Below are 23,370 nucleotides of genomic sequence, written 5' to 3'. Positions count from 1 at the left end.
AATGAACCTGTGCGATTTCCTACTCAATAAGGCGAACACAAGACCTTATCTTGGTAGCGTTGATATTTTATGACCAATCTTTCGTTTAAAGCGCTGATATAGATGATAATGGGTTGACCTTTCAGACCAACGCATTGTTATTACGATTGATCAGAACCTTACTAGGTTGACCTTTGAGAACCGACCTTGAAAAGCTGACACAGGACCAAATAAGACCAGCCCACAACCTCATCTTACAAGGGTTGGCCTTCACCCAATTAAATTATCCTGTGCAGAATAAAGTGCATCAATTCTCTTACCATTTTCATCATTTCCATAGCCTAGAATAAGAAAGGACAGGTGGATCCATGGTTTAGTAAAGATTCAAATCAACATTTATTTCTAAGATAGTATAGTTGCTCATAGAGAAGCCTTGTAGAGTTTATGAAGCTGTATAAAGAGACCGTAATTTTCAACTTCATATCTTAAGTCATATTACTTGTCACATATGCTAAGAACTATGGGGATAATATATAGCATCCAATGTGAATGACATGCATTGATCATCAACGTTGATCATGGAAATTAAATGACGGGGCTAGCTTGATGGTTGCAGAGAATAAAAGCATCAATGACAACGTCAAAAAGGAACTTCCAAACTTCCTTATTCAGGAAGGGTGTTTGTTTCATTCTGCCCTCAGGGTCAAAACATGAAAAAAATAATCTATATAATATAGTTGCAAAATGTACTAACCAACAATATTCAACTGAAAATTTGTTACATCATGCTCCTTTCAATCATTAATATGGTACATATTCATACGCAGTACCACCATACATCTCATTCACAACAGTTACAGATGCCATGTTAACCATGTGCATTTGCAGCAATTGCTGTGCTTAACTCAAGGTACTTTGCATTGGGAGCCAAGCAATTGAACCGGGATAAATTATTATACAACAAAGCTGTTAAGATCATCAACTGGTCAAGACCTGAATTTAATGTGCCTTCATATCTAGAGTTGGCTCCAAAGTCTTTGACATCGTTGCAACATTCTTGCTGACATACTAACTAGTTCATGTAGTACTTTCTTTATAATGTAACCTGGTAGCATCATCCACATGTAACAATACAAAAATTCTCCATTCTTCCATCTGCAAAAGCTGACAAACAGAAAATTTCTTAGCACTAAAAGGTGCAGACATTCACATCATTCACCTCAAATTCAAGTCTCCTTTCCCTGATATTGAAAAACAAATCAAAAATTTACCTTTTGCAAAAATAGGGCATGAAAAGAAAGGAAAAAACCAAACTGGTCAAATACTTTCATTAACAATCAACACAATTCTGTAAAACAAAAAATTTGTAATCAGACTAAAAACTAATGCAACCCCATAATTTGCATAAAGGATAGAATGGAAAGATAGAAGGTTAAAAAACTTGAATACAGAAAAAGCTTGTAATAGATATAACCTGCCTCTATTTATCCAGTTTCTTGTTTGCAGTCAAAATAAGATGGTTGTGCTTCACTTTGTCAAGCTCCAAATTTTCTTGCTGCAGAAAATACAATTTTAAATATTTTCATTTCAGTTTTATTATTGTTGCAAACAATCAGACTAAACATATGATCCTCCCTCTGATAAGACCAACATTATTAATTTGAGTTAGGAGTCTGGACAAAATTGATACCTTGTATAATTCCTTCCACCAGCATTCTGATTTTTCTTGTAGAAGCCGCCATTCCATAGCCATTTCATACTCAATTGTATTTGGCTGAGAACAGTGTGAAGTTGACACTGCTTTTCTCTATTAAAAAGGACAAATAAAATCAAGGTAAATCCAAACAAAATCAAGATATCAATAGAAAATTAGTTTTACACCAATAAAATATGTAAATGAGAGAAAATGTTCTAATAATTTATCGGAGCGAGAAACAATATTTTAGCCTGTGTTTTACTAGGAAATAGAGTGAAACACGACACGCCGTTTTTATTCAGCGCATTAAGAATATTGACATCAGGCCTAATTCTCAGCTGAGGTGGGACTAAAATATTGCTGTCAACATTACTTAAATTGTAACTGAACTAACGGATGTTAATTACACACAATATCCTCAGCCTGATGTGACCGATGCATGAGTTTATGTTTTTCTATAGAAATATGTCCAGCAAATTTTGGCTTCCCAGATGCCACAGGAGCTGCTGCTTTTGTAGCTATAAGAGGCCTGCAACCAACCATTACAACTAGTAGGACAAGCATTAGAACAAGCACTTGGCATGATGAATATTTTAAGCTTTGATCACTAAATATTATAAGTTACTTTTAATCCTAATGCAAGAAAACAAAGTTTCTAAAAGCAGTCCAATACTTTACATCATGGCAATCCTAATTCAAAGCGTCTCACTGATAAAAAGGTTCATCAAAAGAGTGAAAAGATTAGATGCAATTTTTTAAGAATGAATTAAGAATGCACTTTGTAAGATAGACCAATCTCATTCTGTAAATACTTCTTACACCTAGCCATAAGTATATCAGGAGGTCTTCAGAAGAGAGAACTTAGATATCAAACTGAAAAGAAATTGCTACATCCGTGATTGGTGCATCTAAAACGTTTTGAAATTTGAATGCAAAAACTTTGCACTTGTGGGTGCTCAAACTTTAGAACCAGGGAAGAACTAAATGTGAAAGTGGATAGGGTATTATCTTGACATAAAGGTCTAGACTTGGGCTTATCAAGCTGTAAGAAATGAGCATGCCTCCAAGAAACTGTGCAGTGTAGATCTATGTTAGCAATTGAGTAGAATGATTGATCACATAATTAGAGTTGGCATATCGCAAGTACACAGGGCAGAAGTCATGTTCTGTTACAGTGAATAAAGGAAATTTTAAATTTTTTGAAAAACTTAAATATCTTGCTGGGCATTCAGTTATTGGAAATTTCTTGGTGGTATCCAAATAACTGAGACTTGCACCAGGCAATTAACATGAGAAATTGAAAAGCAATTAAGGTAGAGAAAGCAAGCAACATCCTTACCAACACTTGCCTGGCTATTTACAGCTGGCATTATACAAGGAAAATGGCCCTTTTTGCCAGGAAACAACATAAAAACATGTCAATAACGGTAACACAAAGACACCAAAATGTAATGTGCACCATGCTGTCCCAAAAGAGGAAATGCTCATATGGGTGCTCTATCCCTAGGGCATGCAGAAATGAACCATGAGCTTATGTACTTTAGCATTCAATCTCTCTCGAGCAACTCAGATTCAATTTAAAAAGAGAGGATGAATTGAAGCATGCTCAGAATTGAAGGCTCAAGTGTGGATTTCTCACAACACAGTTGGTATGCACCCTGCTAAATCACAAAGACTCCACGAGAATGTCAGTGTTTATGAGCATGAATGATGTTGGAGCCCTGTATCTCACTAGCTCAATACCAAATGAGTGGGTGATAAACAAAGAAGAATAAGCAACATAGTAAAGTTCAAGAACAATACCCCTGGGAGAAATCCTTCAGTGCATCTAAGCAAATAAGCTGCATGAAAACATGCCTAGCACCTGATCAGCAAGACTTTGAAACAAATGCTTAATTTTGAATTTGTACATTGTGTTTTCAAAAGGTATGCTACTCCAGCCAGTAAACAAGAAGCTAAGCAGCCAAGTTCACACAAAAAGCAAAATGAAACTGAAAACACAAATTCTAAGCCATCAAATGATAAGAAACAAGTACAAAAACATGTATCCAGGCGGGGATAACAATAAGCTAACATATTTGTGGAAGCAGCTGGCAAAGATCTTGAAAGAAGATAAGAATCTGAAAAGCCAGCACATATATACAATGTTTTGAATGATAAAAGCCAACACATAAATACAATATCTTGAATGTTAAAACTTAAAAGCCAGCACATATGTACAAGGTCAATGATCATGGTAAGCGACAATGGTAGAAGACAAATATGAAAAGTTGATCAATGTGACCTTGCTCAACAAAATCAATAAAACATAGTCAATAAAGTCAAAAAATCAAGCTGAGAAGCTCAAGCTTTATTTATATGGGCAACCTAAACCCCCGTCCAAATAATTAAAAGAACAGAGGAATTTTCAGAAACAAAAGAAGCAAGGCAAAGCAGTCAGTTGGCAATCCTGTGGAAAGAGGGGGAGTGAATATCCAAAAATTGCAAGCTGTTAAACAATTAGGACAGCAGCATGGCCCCATCACTTACAAATGTATCAAAGTGGTGACATGAAATTGCAGCGGCTTTCTTTCGAAGAGTCCACAAATGGGCCAGTGTCTCATATATTGAACATCATTATTATAAAATAAAACGCTGGCAAAATATTACAATATTAATGAGTTCGATGAGTACCATGTTGGGAATCATGATTGCCGTTAGACCAAAACCCGCAGGTGTTAGTCAACGATCACATCGCCAGAGATCAGGATCCACGAAAGGCGGTTAGTCCATGTCATGAACACACAGGGAGTGTTGGTTTATCCAATGTCCAACAATCTCCCCCCCCCCCCAACAATGCGAGCTGGGTGTGTATCGAAGTCGTGACCTACGCTCTGATACCACTTGTTGGGAATCACGATTGTCGTTAGACCAAAACCCATAGGTGTTAGTCAAAGATAACATCGCCAGAGATAAGGATCCACGAGAGACGGTTAGTCCATGTCACGGAACACCCGGTTTATCCAATGTCCAACATACCAAGCACTGTCAGTTTCAAAGATACAAGATTTGGGTGATAATCGCATGGACCAATAGGAAGTTAATGCTTGGGGAAGAGAACCTAAAGATATGATTGCAGTGATTTTCATTGGACAAGTCCCTAGAAAGGGCCAGTAACACATAGGTTGGATGTCATTATTATAACTTAAAAACCTTAACACAATTTTCCAAGAATCCTAGGTTTCATGACTACCATGACTCAATGATTGAGTATTTACACATATAGTTACTCAAGGTCCCATTCATAGGTCCTAGACTCATCTTGGGGCATATTTCCAGCAATTCCATGGGTTTGAGACTTGAGTCCAACAAACATGTGCGTTGCATCCAGCGATTTCATAGATTTACATTCATTTTATTTTCATTTTGCTTTTTCTCTTTCATCCTCAATGGCCAACTTCGATCAAAAAAGGCATGGGAGCATCTCATTTTTTGTGGGGGCACTTCCTACCACGTCCCCCCAAAAGGGAACATAGGGAAACATCCCTCTTGTATTACCCACCTCTCAGGAGCACGGGAAGAGCAACCCCTATCCTTAGGAGTGCTCCCAATGTTACACCATATATAACATGTCTAACAGTGCATTATCGAACTTCCACATCTTTAACAGGAAGCAAGGTGGAAATTACTATAACATATAGTTACTTGGGGTCCCATTAATAAGTCCCAGTTTCCTCCTAGGACATGCTTCCTAACCCCAACTTGACAAAAAGTATGTATCACTTTTTGTGTCCGAGTGTCATTCTTTCAATATGCATTTCAAGGTTTGGGGATCTAGCCCGCTACTAGTTGATTGGGCTCATATATAGAGTGTTCAATCCTTTTGTACTCCAAATTTAAAAATATAATCTTCTGAGCACAGAATGTTCCTCGAGCCATTGTCCAAGCCAAATTTAGCACTCGTCCCTTGCACAGGACGGGAGAGATACCCCTAGCCATTTGTTCTTCCAAGGGGTTTGCCTCCATGGGACATTCAAGGAACATGCAGTGTTGGTTCACAAAGACTTCTTCACTTATCGGTGCATCAACATGTATTGAGCTCCTCCCTCCTTCAGGTATTCTCTGGATGCCCCTAGCCACATCCACCCTCCAAAACATGAAATCAATAGGGAAATTAAAGGTCGCAATAGAAGGTGGCCTTGTTCTCTGTCTCATTTACATTCAACATCATTAGTCACATGGCTAATTCTACTTTGCCATTTGAGGGTTTGCTCCCACCAGTGAAACATTAAGTTTGATTGGCACATCTCATGGATGGAGAGGGTTTCACAGTTCTGAAGTTTGAAAGAATTGAGGAGCACTTCATCTATCCCATATAGTATGAGATCATAAGGAGATGTCATTATCTATACCATCATTCGATAACGACTGCTTGTTGCATTATTTCACAATTCATATTAGAGGTGTCTAGCTCTCTACATATTAGAGGCGATCAGAGACTCTAGAGCTTGGAAGACATGAAGTGGACAAATTTCCCAACCATAGATGCAAACAACACTAGGTATGTGTGCCAACAAATGCTCCTAATATGCTAATAAACAACCTACTTCCACAAGATCACAAAGATTTCGACTTCTCCAGTTTTTCAGCGTCTATCACAGGTCTGCAATTTTTGGCATGTCTGTAATCTCTGTGATTCCACACATGTGGACTGATTACGGCAGATTTGGAGAACTTCTCTTCTTCGCTAGAGATGATCTTTCTTTCTTGACAACTCGACTTGACAAACTGCTCTTGGACACCTTATTTTTTCGGCCTCCTGAAGTGACTGCAACTTTGATCTTCGCAGCTACAGAAAGTAGCCCTAACTGTGTCGCACATGTGAGGTGAATGACCCAAAAATAATCCTTATAACCTTTGATTTTCTCGTCCTTTCTCTCTTTTTCGCTAGACTTACTCAAACTTCATAAGCTTTAGAATGAACTTGATTGATGCCTTAACAAATGAGGTCGAGCTCTCTATTTATGAGCTTCATCTCACTCCTTATGGGCCAACTTGACATTGTCCCTATGCCGACTTGTTGCTTGCATCTTGACAAGGTCTTGGAGGGTCCTTTGACTCTATTTTGACTCAAATAAAATTTCCTTTACAATATAAAACATGCCCAAAAGGGTCTTCAATACATGATAGTGACCCAATTGACTTGTAGAATACATGACAAGCCCTAGAAGCACTCAATGGGTGCTTGACCTAAAAATAAATTTCCCTCGAGCATGAAAAACATGCCTCAAGAACAACAATAATAAATTTATTTTTCTTTTTACATAAAATCATGATTACATAAGTCATTATGAAGACTGATGTTAGTTACATATTTCAACACAAACAAGGATTCTGAAGTGGTACAAGGATACAAGACAACTTTAAGGAAAATGTAAAGAGATGTGGGAGTTGCAATGGAAGTACTTCAAGAATTTGGAAGACTTGTACTATCTACTGATAGCTTTTCAAATCGAGTAGCTCTAGATGATTGAGGCAATCTTGATCCTATTACTTGGTGGGGCTTCCATGGTGAGGATAGCATTCACCTCTCAACTCTAGCCACCAGGTTGTTATCACGGGTTGCTAGTTCCTCATCAGCGGAGAGGAATTGGGGTACATATGGCTTCATCCATTCAGTAAAGCGAAAGAGGCTGGGAGAGGCAAAGGCTGAAGATCTTGTGTATGTTCATTCCAACCTCTGTCTTCTATCACATGTTGAGCCAGAGTATAAAAAAGGTCCGACCAAGATGTGGGATGTGGAGCCTGAGATCTCTGACTTGAACCTAAAACTGAATGCCATGACTCACCTCAACCTACCTAAGGATATTGTTCCACCACGTGTCCAGCCTACTAATGCAACTTCCTACATTCCAAGACCCCCATCATCTATTCATGATGTAGAGTTGCAATATGCAGAAGAGAATGTAGATCCATTTGAGGATATGTAGTTAAACCTACTGCATATTATGATATTAGTAGAGTGATCATGGATGAGACACATGATCATATTTATAATATATCTAATGGTTTCGGTTCTAAATGTTGTGATTTATAAATAGATTTGATTTTTGAACTATACAAGTGTTTTTTTTAATTTACAAAATATTATTATACTTTTTGTACTTGACATATCCTTGCCATATCCAGATCTTGGATTTTCAAAAATCTAGCGAATCTGGATCCAGATCCTTATCTGAATCTTGGTAACTTAGCCTTGAGGCCTATGGAACGTCAACTCCAAAAGTTAAATCCAAAATTATCATTACATAATACAACTCCCATAATGAGAATCTTTCAAATGCAATTAAACCATCTCTTTTCAGAATAGTTAGAATTCATTGTGCGAAGAGGCAACACAAGACAGTATCAAGATAGATGCCAATTCTACACATTTAGGAGACAAAACGAAATAACTGAAATGTAGTTTGGAAAGACTAGAGGCTGAAATGTAAAGAATGTAACCAGATTGGCTCTCCAACAAGGCTCCTGAAATGGTCCAGATATGAACCATGTCTCAGGAACAACAAAATATTACCAATAGGAATTGGTCATGGGTGTGAGTGTGCTTGTCTAGTGTATTAGCCTGTCAATATTAGTACCTACACAACCAGCAGAGGAATGAAACATGAGAAAATCTACACATGGATGAATAACAACACGGAATTACATGTTCTTGATCTAGAGCTGTGTGGGAGTTTCCCTGGGACACTGATCTTCATATAATGGCTGTAAGAACCTTTTATAGTCAGTTATATTGCTATGGCATTTACATGGTCACAAAAAGGATTTGAAGAATTTATTCTGGTTTCTTATTTTTTTCCATAGTTAATCCAAGCTTGAGCCATTTAAGTTGACTTCCTGCAATGTTGTATATAAATTCGTCTTGCTATTGCAGAATTTCCCCCTCTTCCGAGGATACAGGGTTCCAGTTCACTGTAAGAGCCTCAAATACACAAGCTCACGGCCTAACACAGCACACACAAACACATAACCTAAATCTGCTCTGTTACCACTTCCAATCCAATTCCCGTAACACAGCTCAATTATGCAACTCCGATATCACTCTTGGGAAAAATAATTCTCATTACATACAACTATTCATTTACAAGCTCTGGTATCAGTATTTAATAAATTTACATGCACAACAACACCATGCTTCATTGGAATGGATTAAATAAATATACGCTTCATGATCAGGGTAAAACATTCAAATTCTAAGTTCTAACCACCTCAATAAAAAAATGATCGACCACAGTGATTTAATCACTTTTAAGTTTTTTCACATAAGAAATTACATGATGGCATACAATACAGTTCATTAATCTCGTGACAAATAATTATTTCTCTTAGAAATTGACGAACATGAAACAAGTTACCAGACCAATTCACATCCCAACCACACCTGAGTTGGTGGGACAACAATAAATATGTCTGTGACAATCACAGAAGTCAATCTCTCATGCTTCACAAATTATATTATAATAATAGCAATCTGATTTTAAGATCAGAGCCAAACCAGACACCAAATCGGTGTATGAGACCCCTTTGTTTGTGGGACAAAGGACCCCCAAACAAAGGGGTTTGTCAGTTCAGACACAGTGCCTTCATTGCTACATTCTATGGACTCTGGATGTATGCATACCTTACCCCCCTGTGTCTGAACTGACAAACACCTTGTTAGTCCTAACAAGATACAAGGGAAAAAATGTGGAAGATTAAGACTATTGCAAAGGTATCCATTTTGCCACAATAACAATATACCTTACCGACCCCAACCAGTGCAAGAGAAAAAATATGCAACATTGATACTATTGCAAAAAGACATTTTTGCTGTACTGACAATATATCTTGCTGACCAAAACTATATCAAGGTCTCCTTGCTGGTACCAAGCAGGTCGAAGTAATAAGAAAAGCTTGATAATATTACAAAAGAAGTTCTGTGGCAACAAACATAACTCTATTACAAATGTTCTGTGGCAACAAAAATAACTTGCTAGACACAATCAAGGGGTCCTTACCAACCCCAACTAGATCAAAGGAATTGTTACGTATCAATGACTCCTCAATGACTCCAACTACAACAAGGAACATACAATACACTTAAAACACTATGGCTACAAAGCTCTTTGCACTCAATAGCTCACTTTAGGGGCATCGAGTGGGTAGCAAAAGCAATAGTCAAAGCACAAAAGTAGAAGCATGAAAGCCAAAAGAAGAAGAAAACAATGAAGCGAAAGATACTCTTTTTAACCAATATTATTAGTCTCGAGCAATATGAACATTGACCACAAATACAGAAAGGGACATTAGCACCAATGATTTGGAGAGAACCTTCCATCTGAAAGCATTAGAAATGCCTCCTCCAATTTCTTGACTGCCATATCTGCTCCTTCTTTTGTCCTGAAAATAACAAGTGCTTCACCTGTTCCAACACGGATAATAACATTATTCTTATCTCACAAAACAAATGCTATTATGCAAAACAAAGTCTCCCAAAACTATATATTCACTAGGAATAGACCATCGAGGCAACAAGGATATCACTGATGAAAGCCATAATATATCCTATCAAAAGTTCTTTTGGTGTTCTTGATTAACAAAGCTGGATGCAGTACACTACATATCTATCCTACAAACCCATGCAGCTAGAATCTACCCACGATTCAGTCACCCAACTCACAAATCAAGAATACACTTGTGATACAGAAATAACTAGGATTTCACTGTAACACATTAATCAAAACCGTACCACATTTTAGATTTGAAAAAGCAGTCCGGGGTATGACCTTTGCAGTACAGCGTTCCCCAAAAATATGCCACATAATATCCTGTCAGAAATTATATGATATGCAAATTCAGAAACATTAATTATTAACCAAATACCCATGAGCCATATATGCAGATAAGAAAGTAAATCAACAGAAAATTCTAGAATTACTGGGTACTTCTTATCTGTCATACTATTAGGTAATCCCCATTGATAAAATGGAGACAAATACATTATTATGGAAATCAAGCATATAAAGAAACCAATATAAAGGATTCTCCATTTTATATTGCATGGTGAGAAAGCAAAAGATTTCTTTCTCATATGGGATTACAAACATGTTAAGTTAATCTACTTTATGTATGTCCAGTAGATCGAGAAACATAATAATGTGAAGCAAGACAAAAGCATAAAATAACCTAAGGTGAAATTCACTCTATTATGCCTAGGTCTACTATCTAATCAACCATTATAAGCTAATATTTACTATAACACCCTCCCTTGATGGACAATCAACTAACTAAACCAAGCTTGCCCCAGGATTTTACATTATTTTCAGGACCATAAGACTTGGTGAGAATGCCTGCAGCTTGGTCTTCTGTGGGACAGTATACAGTGTGATAGATCCATCCTCTACAAGATGTTTGATAAAGTACACCCAAGGAAGACTGGATTCATGACAAGTTTGATCACCCTTTGATTGTCACATAACAGGAGAGTTGGCCAGGAGTTCTGCATATACACTTCTAAAAGCATCCTCCTGAGCCAAACTGCCACACACACTCCTTGCACTGTTCCTTGATATTCTGCTTCTGTCAATGAAAGGGCTGCTACATGTTGCTTCTTGCTGAACCATATAACTGCACCCATGCCAAGACTGAAAACGTATCTCAATCTGTATACCGACACAGTCGAGGGATTTGGTTTTGTTATACAGAATGCAAGAGTCTAGTGTCCTTTTCACATATCTCAGCACTTGCTCTGCAGCAGTCCAATGGTCTACCTTTGGCGTTGTCATAAATCTGGAAATGAATCTCACAGAGAAACTCAAATCAGGTGCGTGGTTGTAAGGTATATCAAGCTAAATTACCTGTATACTAACTTGTTAGCTGCCTTAGAGTCGGTGTTGGCTAAAAGTTTCAACCCTTTCTCCATAGGTGTAGATGAGAATTTGCATTTACAGATTGAAAGCTTTTGTGAGAACAGTAATGATATTCAAGCATTCCAGATTACTGACGTCAGAAGCCAGCAAGTGTGGCTTATCCTCAGGACAGAGATGAGCCACACTTGCTGGCTAAATAATAACGTCAACAATAAAAGTCTGATGTGAGTAATCTGGAAATGCTTGAATATAATTCTGCAATTACTCATTCTGAACCTGTCAAGCAAACTCCTGACATATTCTTTTTGTGAAACAAAAAAGCTGCTACCCATTTGACAATCTTCCACACTTTGGAGGCCTGGATCAATGATGTCAAAAATTTTGCTCTTATTGGATTTGACTTGTTCTATAGCACTTTGCTTACTACCTATAATAATGATATCATCTACATATGACCAAAATAACAATATCATTATCAACTCTTTTGACATACATATTGGAATCTAAAGAACTCTGCTAGAACTCCGAACCATTGAAGTATCTACCAATTTTGATGTACTATGCCCTAGGTGTCTACTTCGGACCATATACAGCCTTCTTCAGTCTCCAGACCAATTGCTCCTTGAAACCTGAAAACCCTGTGGTTGATACATGTAGCCTTGTTCCTAAGAATTTTCATTGAGGAAGGCACTCTTCACATCCCTCTGATGGACCTTCCAACCAAATTGTGCTACCATGCCTAGAACAAGTTGGATGGCACTCATCTTTGTTATAGGAGCAAAGGTCTCCTCATAATCAATGCCCTCTCACTAAAAGAGCTATTTTGGAACCAACCCTGTTTTGAGCTTGTCAAGTGCGCAAACTACCTTGTACTTTGTCTTACCGCCCAAACTAGTAGGGGGTCAAAGAGGAGCCCTTGCTAGGTCAAAAGCAACAATGAAGCTAAAGCCCATTGTCATCACAACTAAAGCTTCCTACTCTTTACGGACTTTCACCGATGGGAGGAGACTCGATATATATAGAGAATCACTTATAGAGGATATATCAACTAAGATGGATGTGAAGTGATCTCGGAGACCCCTTCCTAGGAGAGACTCAAGAGTGGGACTTGCTTGCTTTTTAAGCAAGGTACAAAGTCTTCTCGGAAAAGGGGATGAGGATTTAGTGGTTAGGTTTAAGGAGTGTGAATTGTAAAGGAGTTTCACAATCCCTACAATGCGTATGGAACTTGGTTCCCCAAATGGTTATTGAAGAATTACCTTTGATAAGGTATGGGACCACACAGGACCAAGTGGACCCAGTGCAAGTCAAAAGGAGGGAATTTAGCAACCAATGGTGAACTTGACCTAAACCATGCGAAGGGGATCGAAGAAATAATTTTCACCTAAAGGTGTAAAATGATCCCTCTGAGGAACTAGCCTAGGGAAACCTAGGGCAAAAACCAATCTTGAGGCTAGGGCTTGGGATATCTCACAACCCCACCGCCAAAATTCGTCAGATTTGGAGGAGGCCTAGGAGACACAACATCACAGTCGAGGCCAAAAGATTGAAATGTTGCTATGGGAGGTTTGTCGAGAAAATGATGCCCTAGGAGCCCTATTGTGGCTAGACCTAATATAAAGAAGGAGAGGTGAAGAAAAATGATTATTTAAGTGATCACCTTATGGTAGACCAGTGCCTAATCCTTTGGGGAGATTGGAGTCACAAAGAATATCATAATGGACTTTGTTTCTAGGTCAAGGAGGCTTGAAGGACAACTTCACTTGTCATTAGTATTAGAATAATGTTATTTTAGTGTTTAATGCTCATTTATGTATTTTATTCGGATAAGATCGTCTCTGATCTTATTAGCAGTTTCTTATTAGAAACTTGTTGTTTCTGTTTCTTAGTAGAAACTTGTTGTTTCTGTAAATACATTTGTATTATTTATTGAGCTTCATTGCTCATTGTAAATCAATTCATTCATTGATTATGGTGTCATGCCCCGTCTTCTGCCTGGTACATTGACTCTAGTGCATCACGTCATTTCTCTCACAGGCGTGACTGGTTTACTGACTTCTCATCTTTTAGTGATTCTATGGTATTCGGCGGAGGTGAGGAGTACACAGTAGTTGGCAGAGGTACAATTCAGATCCAGTCTAATGGGCGCACACCCATCTTCCTGAATGTGTACTATGTTCCTGGTATTGAACTTAATCTGCTGTCTGTCAGCTAGATTATGAGGAACTCTCCTCAGCTCGATGTGGTGTTCAGTGCACATAAGTGCTCTATTATTGACAGGGAAACTCGTCTTACAGTTGTTGTTGGCCTAGAGGATCATGGCCTATATAGGCTTCTTGACACTGGTGATTCTCCAGAAGTGGCTCTAGCAGCTCGTGTTTCTCCCATCAGCACTCTGTGGCATCAAAGATATGGGCATCTAAATATTCATTATCTCTCTCAGCTATCTCGGGAGGGACTTGTGTCAAGGTTACCTAATATTCAGACTCAGCAGAACAGAGTTGTCAAACGTCGCAACCATACAGTTGTTGAAATGGCTCGTTCCATGTTACAACACAGGAGTGTTCCGAACAAATTTTGGGCTGAAGCAGTGTTTATTGTTGTCTATCTTCTTAATCGATCACCTACTCACGCTGTTAAGGGGAAGACTCCCAAAGAGGTTTGGTCTGGCCATAAGCCTAAGATCAGTCACCTCAAAGTGTTTGCCTCAGTTGCATATGTTTGGATTCCAGCTGCTAAGCGCTCTATGTTGGATTCCAAAAGCCAAAAACTCATGATGACAAGGTAAAGTGATCACCACAAGGCCTATAGGCTAATAGATATAGACATTGATCGTCTTATCTTCAATCGGGACGTAGTTTAATGAAGACAGAGGGTTCTTTCAATCCCCTCCTTCTGAGCAGTGTTCTGAGGATCAGCCTCACAGTGTTCTTCTTCTGCTAGGTCCACCTAATGGGAGGGATGATGCAACATCAGTATTTTATCAGGCACTACCTGAGTTCCCTCTGGAAAATAATCCTCCTCACTGCTCCTGTTGTTCCTGAGCCTCCTCCACCTACTCCAGATATTGGTTCTTCTACTCTCCGGCCTAAATGGTGGGCTAAAACTATTGGTGATCTCCGGGATAATGAGTTCCTTGAAGGTAGAACTTCTAGAAATAAGAGCAAACAGTAGCCTACAGTAAATTTTGCTCTTATGGCTAACCTACACAGCGTTTTTGAGCCTCAAACCTATTAAGAGGCTAAGGGTACACCTGAGTGGGAACAGGCTATGGAAGCTGAATTCTAGAGTCTTCAGAAGAATCACACTTGGACCCTTTCTGATCTTCCTACAGGGAATAAGCCCATTAGCTGCAAATGGGTGTATAAAGTGAAATACAAAGCTGACGGAACCCTAGAAATGTATAAGGCTTGCCTTATTGCTCGAGGGTTCCCATAAAAGAAAGGCATAGACTATGAAGAGACCTTTGCTCCTACAGCCAAGATGAGTACCATATGACTCGTCCTTGCCTTAGCAACTCAGTTCAGTTGGAAAGTCCAACAGATGGATGTAAAGAGTGCTTTTCTGAATGGTGACTTACAGGAAGAAGTCTACATGACGCAGCCTCCTGGATTCAAGGTTGTCGGTCAAGAACAGAAAGTCTGTAGATTAGTCAAAGCACTCTATGGTCTGAAACAAGCCCCTCGGGCTTGGTACATGAAAATTGATAAGTACCTAACAGATCATGGCTTTCAGAGGAGTCCATCTAATGCAAATATGTATATCAAGCATATTGGTGATGATATTCTGTTTGTGGTTGTCTATGTGGATGACCTTATCATTACTGGCAGTTCAGCACATTTGATCCATGGGACCACACAGGATTTGTGCAGCACTTTTGATATGACAGATTTGGGACTTCTTCATTCCTGTTTGGGGGTTGAAGTCTACCAGACTGAGAACAACATCTTTCTCTCTCATTCCAAGTATGCAGAAGTCTTGTGGACAAGTTCAAAATGCAGTATTGCAAACCTACCAAGACTCCTATGGAACCAAGGCTCAAACTTTCGGCTCAGTCATCCTCACCACTTGTGGATGAATCTTTATTCAGGCAATTAGTGGGCAGCCTCATCTACCTTACTGCCACTAGACCTAATATCAATTTTGCAGTGAGCTACATTTCATGCTTCATGACAGCTCCTAGGGTTGATCATTGGATAGCAACGAAGCATGTGCTACGTTATGTGAGTGGCACTCCTGATTATGGACTTCTGTACACTCGGAGTTCAGATCCTACACTCAGTGGTTACACAGATTCCGACTAGGCAGGTTCGGTTGATGATCGTAAATCTACAGCTGGGTATGTGTTTAGTCTGAGATCTGATTATGTCACATGGACTAGGAAGAAGCAACAGGTAGTGGCTCTCTCCTCAACAGAAGCAAAGTATCGGGGAGCAATTAAGGCATCTTGTGAGGCAGTTTGGCTTCGACGTATGCTTGCGGATATGCATGTTTCCCAGGCAGGTCCTACTCCCTTGTTCTGTGATAATCGGGGAGTGCTCAAACTCGCCAAGAATCCAGTCTTCCATGAACGAACAAAGCATGTGGAAACCCATTGTCACTACATTCGACAGCTTGTTGAAGACAGATCCATTCAGTTGCTGTATGTTCCCACAACGGAGTAGCCAGCAGACATCTTCACCAAGCCCCTTGGTCCTGATAAGTTTGTAAAATTCAGAGGGTCTATAGGTGTTGTAGATAGATTGAGCATTAAGGCAGGGCATTAGAATAATGCTATTTTAGTGTTTAATGCTCATTTATGTATTTTATTCGGATAAGATCATCTGTGATCGTATTCGCAGTTTCTTATTAGAAACTTCTTGTTTCTGTTTCTTAGTAGAAACTTGTTGTTTCTGTAAATACATTTGTATTCTTTATTGAGCTTCATTGCTCATTGTAAATCAATTCAAGCTCATTGCTCATTGTAAATCAATTCATTCATTGATTAATTAGGGAGGAGAGTGACCTTAAAAGCTTTTACACTTCGTTTTGCGAAGTATGATGGCTTGTCAAGATAAATTCAACGATAGAATTATCCCTAGGAGAATTCGTTCAACATACATGGCCCATACACAAAGAGATTCTATATAGAAACATAACCCCACAATTTCACAGTGAATGCATGCAACAATTAGCCCTAGTATAGTGAAAATCTCATCATCAATGCATGCGACAAAGTAAAAGAAGAAACAACATTAAATTTGTACTTACATGTAAGAAAATATATCCACCCATCAATAAACTTGCCAATTAAGAAGCTCCAAGATAAGAAAAGTCAATCCATATGTTATCTCAAAATCAGATCCTGATAGGCTGCTGGTCAAGTTGACTCTAAGTAACTATTTCAACCTACTTTAGGTTGAGGCTTAGCCTCCTCAACCTGAGAGGGCTCTCTCTTGATGGATTAATGATTTTGATTAAAGATAAGATGGCTAACTCTTATAGAACAACTGTGAAAAATATGAATGGTGGAAACACATTAAACAAAACTATCCATTGGGCTTATGGAGTCAACAACACCTCAATATAACAATGAACTCAACCCTACATGGAAGTCAGGGCATTCAGCATTTAAACATTCAGAACATAAACTCATATGGGACCACACAGTTTATAAATGTATATAGGAAGTCAGAGCACATTCAGTGAATTCTGAGTGATTATACATCCATACCACTGTAAGAATTAAGAAAATGACAACATCACATATTCTGAACATAAAAAATCCTTCATGAATCCTGAGAAGTAAAGTAAAGCATGTATTACTGAAAATGAGTCTTACATAGGCCAAATACAAGCTTTTCCATAAAATTTTCCAACCCTGATTACATTGTTGTTTCAGCTATATATAGAGCTCTTATTCTAACTGATCGAGATTCCTCCTTAAACTTTAAGGGAACCCGAAAACTACTTCTAATGACACCTATTAACCCTTTAACTAACTAATAAATACAACTGACTACTAATTGACAGCTCTAGAATCCTAAAACAATTAGGATTCTAATTCTACATCATGCTGAATGTAGCATTTATTACAATCAGGATTTATTCCCTGACAAGTGGTCTCTTTTAGTTTGGTTGTGGTAGGTGTTTGTAGCTGCTTGTTGGCCTTTAATGTCATATCCTCTCCATTGCCCTGAAACATAGGAAACTACCGCTGTTTTACCCGTATTTGGTTTGCCTCAAATGTTCGAATCCAAAGAAACATGCCATTTATATTTGATTACCCAAAATAGAACAGATTGCCACGTCCTTGATGTGCTGGCCACCTTTGTCATGTGTAAAGGCAAAAACTCTTTCAAACCGTTTTGACAAATCTTGAACTGTGGTAAGTGTGTTCACTTTATGACAAAAATTTAAAGCTGGATTTGAATCCATATTTTCTCCACCTGTCTTTACATGGTTGAATGTTGATAGCTTCAGATGATGCCTTGTATATATTCCCCTTTCAAAATTTCCGCTTGTATCTCAAAACCGGTTGACTGATATCAGATTGTTTTAGCTTCAGCAGTTTCGTAGCGCGCTATGAAATTGCTGAGTTTTAGTCATCATCTTCAGCAGTTTCGTAGCGCTCTACGAAACTGCTATGTTATTCCAAAAGACACAGTTTCGACCAAAATTTTTCCATTTTGAGCCCTTTGCTATTTTGAAATGTCTCTTTTCATGTGCCTTGGAGCTTTTCAAACTGAATATATATATGGACCCCATTTTTTCCATATGCCTCCACATAACACCAATCATCTGTTGTGCCAACCATTAATGAGAGATTACACATAGGATTCTGGACAGCCGCAACAACAAACCTATCTAGTGCCTAGTCAATTAAATGGGTTGCAATAATGCCTTCAGTTATCTGAGATTTCCTCAGAATACCATCTGGATCACATGTCACAAACCAACCAATCTGCCAACCAGGAACCATCCATTTCTTCGATATGCTCCCAAGAGTAATTACTGGTATAGTTGATGCAAAGAATCCCATTGGAATGAATGGCTTCTTACCAAAGACAATATGAGCATATACTTCATCTGAGATTATTAACAAACCTAACCTTTTAGCTGTCTCTGCAACCTTAGCCAAATGATCATGGGTAAAAATGGTGCCACATAGGTTGCTTGGATTGATAACAACCATTGCCACTGTGTTGTTGTCTGCAATTGTATGAAGTTGATCTAGATTGATTTCCCAACCCCTTTCTGGAACTAAATCATGATGCCTTGCTTCCTTTTTCTTGCATTGCCAATATAATGGTAAGTGAAGATGACATGAGATATAAGCTTCTATTCTCGCTGAAAAATAGGGCTTGGGACAGAGCTCATAACTTCTCACAAAAAAAGTATTTAGAAAAACTGAAGGAGGCTTTTGTGAACCAATCCATGCTGAACAAAAACCTATCTTGGTTTTTTGAAACACCTTCCCTACCGCCCAGAATGTGTCTTTGAAAAACAGGTGTAAAACAGGAGATGAAAAACTGCACCTACAGCAGTTTCGTAGCGCAACTTTGGTCATTAATTTCTCTCAGATCGTAATGGATTTGAGGAAACTGAAGGAGGTTTTTCTAGTTCAGTCTGTTAGGAATAAAAACCTCTTTCCATTTCCCAAAATAGGATTTCAGTTGCTTTAGAGACCTCCTGGAAGTTGACTACCTTTTCATAATAAAACTTTGGAGTTCATAAATGTATTTCTTTTCTTTGCTTCTTTTTGAAACTTGCAACCTGTGCATACCAAGACAGCTAATGACCTAATGATGAGGATTCTGATAAATATGACAGCTGGGTGAGATTTTCTATGGATCAGCACGAAATCACCTAGACCGGGTCTACGAAATCACCTAGACAGTTGCGCTGCGAAAACACCTAAAACTGACTTATGCACTACGAAATCACCTAAAGAGCTTTGTAGCACATAATAACCTTTGAACAGAGCTGACACATGGAAATTGTGTGAATTATGAGACCAGTGGTGAATGAGAATGCATAGTGGACTCCTAAGACTCAGACTCTAAGGCAAACAAAAACTCAAACTTAGACTAGCACCGAATCTTTACCATCAAGCTAGTATGAGAAATTTTGGCATTAAAATTCTTAAGTGATAACACCATACATCAAAATTCATCCATGCTCCAAAATTTCGTCCACCAAGAAGGAATAGAAAAAATCTCAAGAGAGATACAAGTCCAAACCAAGTGATGATGAGAGATGAACTCTCATCATTTGTATTTATACACTCCTAATGAATTCGATTTATCTACTTGGGCCTACATTAGCCCCTAAAATAAAAATAATGTGAAGATAACTAACTTTTGGTCACAAGCCCACCAAACTAGCTCATAAACAAAATCACAAGCCTCTCAAGAGGTCGAATGATCAATACTACATGTCGTTGGGCCCTCTAAGAAACTTGATGAAGTCCATAAATGCCATAATGATGAAAAGGACTTCCAAACGTAATGGACAAGGGGTTGGCCCCTTATTCTCCACATAATAAACATGTGGTGCTCCCAATAGGTGTGAGGGCACACAAGTGACCTCATGGGTCTCCAAATAAGTTGAAGATGCATGTAGACCATTTGAAAGGGCTCAGATGATGATGTAAGAGATGCCACGTCAACATACAAGTCCTCGGTCATCTGCCAAGTGCATGGTACAACTGTGGGGTTGGCTGGGCAAAGGTTAACGAGATGCATCTTCATCGTCCAATAGGTGAATCTCGAGTAGTCTTTGAACATCTCTGGGGATCCACGGAGTGTTGTCTATTGTTGTGGAGGTCCATGGTTCTCAACACACAACCTACATGTGCCAATGTAGCCCTCTGGAGGGTTAGGACCCCGTATAGGGAGACCAAACCCAAAATGGATACCCCTTGCAATCTTGCATAATACCGAATGCATCCCCTAGCCTTCCAGTACAAAAAGTGATCAAGGAAATCAAGTAAAAGAGCTTACAAACCATGGAAAACAGGTGGGCACTTCATAATGGCATGCTCTTCCATAGTGGGCTTTGGCAATGTGCTAATGTCTCCAAGCTCCAAAAGGGGTTAACGAAGTATCCTATTAGGCGATTTCTACTTCTAAAGGGGATAGTATGTCCAAGGTACATCCTTTAAAGGGTGGTGGCATGTGATAAAGAGATGAATGGAGTAGGGGATGAAATGGGTCAGCCCTAAGCCACATGTTGGGGTACAAGGGTAGCTAATAAAAGGGAAGCCCACACTTGGGTATATAATACATAGGAGGGATCAATCATGGTACACAAGTTGCTCCAGCCTTGAATGTTTTCCACCTTTCTTTATGCGCCTTTTGCCTTTTATGAATTTTCTTTAAATGACTACTTGGGGCTCAAGGGATAACAGCATGACGTGTGAGATATAGTAGCGGATAACCCCTTTAAGGTAGGGCGTTCATTGCCCAGTGGGCTTGGGACGATCATGGGTTCCTGAATGATAAAAGAAGCTCATTTGGTGCATGTAGGAACCAGGGTGATGGCCATGATGATGGGGTAGAGCTCATATATTGGCTTTTGCCCACATGCTAAATGTGTTTGTCACAGCCATCTTTTGCATTTTGTGGTACATTTTCCTTTTGATTGTGGCCAATTATGCTTTTACTTTTCTTTTCAGCTGCATCAACCTACGAGGCATCATTCCAGGCTCGACCCAAGGTGTGGGCAAGGGGAAGGGGTAGGGGAAGGGGAAGGAGAAGGCTAGCCCTATGTGGACCCAGTGGAGGAATGTGGGCCCAGGTGGGAGAAATGATGAATGGGGTTGTAATGAGTGGAAGGGGAATAATATATATGGATGAGGAAGCGAGATCACACAAACAAAATCAAGGTTTCCCATGTAGTACCATCACTAAAGCCCAAGGGTCAGTAAAAAGATCCCACGAGAGTAGGGTCTAAGGTTAACATCCAAAAGAGGTCTAGGGGACAAGAGCACAAACCTAGCCCACTCTTTCCACTGAATCCCCCCATTAATCCATGCCCAAAAGTGTCCATGATAAACAAACTACAATACTCAATTACCAAATGACAAGGCATACCCTTAGGTTCGGGAAGCCCTCCTTCAAACATATGATCATCACCGCTGGGTGAAGGACCACATGGCTAGCTCAGGTGGCAGAGAAATGGCACAACGAGCTACTTGGTGGTTGCAAGGGTTTGTTCGTTGTCAGTTGAGGACCATCTTGGAGAAAAAAATCTCCTAGGGATATCACCCACAAAATGGTGGGTAACACTTTCTACACCCATTCGCAATCAACGGGTTTCTTACCTCGTGGAAGCACTATTAGGTTCAAAGTCTGATTTTTCATCAGACTCTCATGTTCAACTACCATGGCCTTGTTGAATTTTTTACCAGCGCAATGCTTAGAATAATTTTCATATTTTCACAACATCAAAATATTATTAGTATTATTTAACACTTATTTCATAGAGCGATGATAAGAAAAATCATTCATAAGCATAAAAGAGCAGTAGCAAATCACAGTAGAAATACCAAGAAACCATAAGAAAAGAGACACAGAAATTAGGCACACAGCCAGAGCAAAACGCACAAGGAGAAAACCCCGGAAAAGTTTTCCTTATGAGAGAGAGATTTTCCAGATTCATTAATACATCATAAATAACAAATAGAAAAAAAATAGCCAAACTAGTAACCCAAATCATGATCAAGTGCCATGTTAAAATCCAAGTACTTGAAATTTCGCCCCTCCCTAGAATTTCGGCCTCTTAAAACTTTGGCCCTCCTGTAATTTCGTTGGATCAGAGATGCATGAGACCAAGTTGATGTGTGCAAATGAGGAGAAACTATCTCCTTTACATAGCCTTCAAGTGGGGATCAAAATGGATGCCACCTAGGGGCCCATCCAACCTAATAAATTTGGAGGCAACTTTTAAAAATTCAAATTTCCATTTATTTTTCAAGATGAAAATACAAACCATGGCTACCATATTTTCCAACTCTCTCTCTTAGCCACGGAGGTACTTTTCATTCTCTCTCTTAAGATCAATCTCCCCAACCAACCAAAAGTCTCATATCCCACAGCTTAAGGGAGAGATCATCAGTCTCATCATAAGGAAAGATACATAACACTCATCTCAAATCATCTCTCGGACCAAAAGGTCTCACGGCACACATCCTACAGGAGGAACCACCAATACATCTCTTGGACCACAAGGTCTCTCGACACGCAGCCTACAGGGGCAATCAACAACACATCTCTCGAACCACAAGGTCTCTCGACACACAGCCTACAAGAGGAATCAACAACACATCTCCTAGACCACAAGGTATCTCGACACACAACCTACAAGAGGAACCAACAATACATGTCCCAGACCACAAGGTCTCTCAACACACAACCTACAAGAAGAATCAACAATACATCTCCTAGACCACAAGGTCTCTCGACACACAGCTTATAGGAGGAATCACGATGCTATGTAATCAATGCTTCCTCTCAAAAGAATTCTCATCCATTACAGTTCCTTCACATCACCCAGTTCAATAGCAAAAAGTGTAACCATGGTGGATCTCAGTACAATTCAGCAAACAACAATATCCAGCTTGTTCATCCAACTCCAACCAAGGCTTTTGTCAAAAGCAAACATTAGCAACTATCAACAATAATAGATTTCAACAATGGCTTCTCATAGAAGCAACCATTAGTAGCCATATAGATCATCAAACTAATCAAAGAGTCAACCAAGTCACCATCAGGGTTTAGCAGCTTTATTAAATCATTCATCACGGAGATGTCGATTGACCTT

At 39.1% G+C, this 23,370-nt stretch overlaps 1 protein-coding gene across 18 annotated transcripts in view; it reads right to left on the bottom strand.

The window, feature by feature from the left end:
- Nucleotides 1-551: 551 nt before the first annotated feature.
- Nucleotides 552-23,370, bottom strand: part of LOC149176135 (protein ANTI-SILENCING 1-like) — a 132,506-nt gene continuing 109,687 nt past the window's right edge. For 4 of the 18 annotated variants that reach the window (XR_016258049.1, XR_016258050.1, XR_016258047.1 and 1 more), the window contains 7 exons: nucleotides 10,446-10,524; nucleotides 10,028-10,118; nucleotides 2,087-2,204; nucleotides 1,670-1,786; nucleotides 1,458-1,534; nucleotides 1,251-1,327; nucleotides 552-1,143 (listed from right to left, as the gene is read on the bottom strand). Coding sequence is in view for 7 of the 18 variants with exons in the window: in XM_089419893.1 (XP_089276019.1) it covers nucleotides 1,460-1,534; nucleotides 1,670-1,786; nucleotides 2,087-2,204; nucleotides 10,028-10,118; nucleotides 10,446-10,524 (480 nt within the window). In the remaining 11 variants the exon portion in view is untranslated. Of the gene's footprint in view, nucleotides 1,144-1,250; nucleotides 1,328-1,453; nucleotides 1,535-1,669; nucleotides 1,787-2,086; nucleotides 2,224-10,027; nucleotides 10,119-10,445; nucleotides 10,525-23,370 lie in introns of those variants that run through there. The other 14 variants (XR_016258048.1, XR_016258053.1, XR_016258052.1 and 11 more) reach the window with 14 other exon arrangements.

Source organism: Pinus tabuliformis, chromosome 4_1 (genome assembly GCF_031772625.1).
Source record: "Pinus tabuliformis cultivar Carrire ecotype Pingquan chromosome 4_1, CPIR1, whole genome shotgun sequence".
NCBI lineage: Eukaryota > Viridiplantae > Streptophyta > Pinopsida > Pinales > Pinaceae > Pinus > Pinus tabuliformis.
Note: the sequence above shows the minus strand (reverse complement) of the source record. Positions and strands in the feature narration are given on the sequence as shown.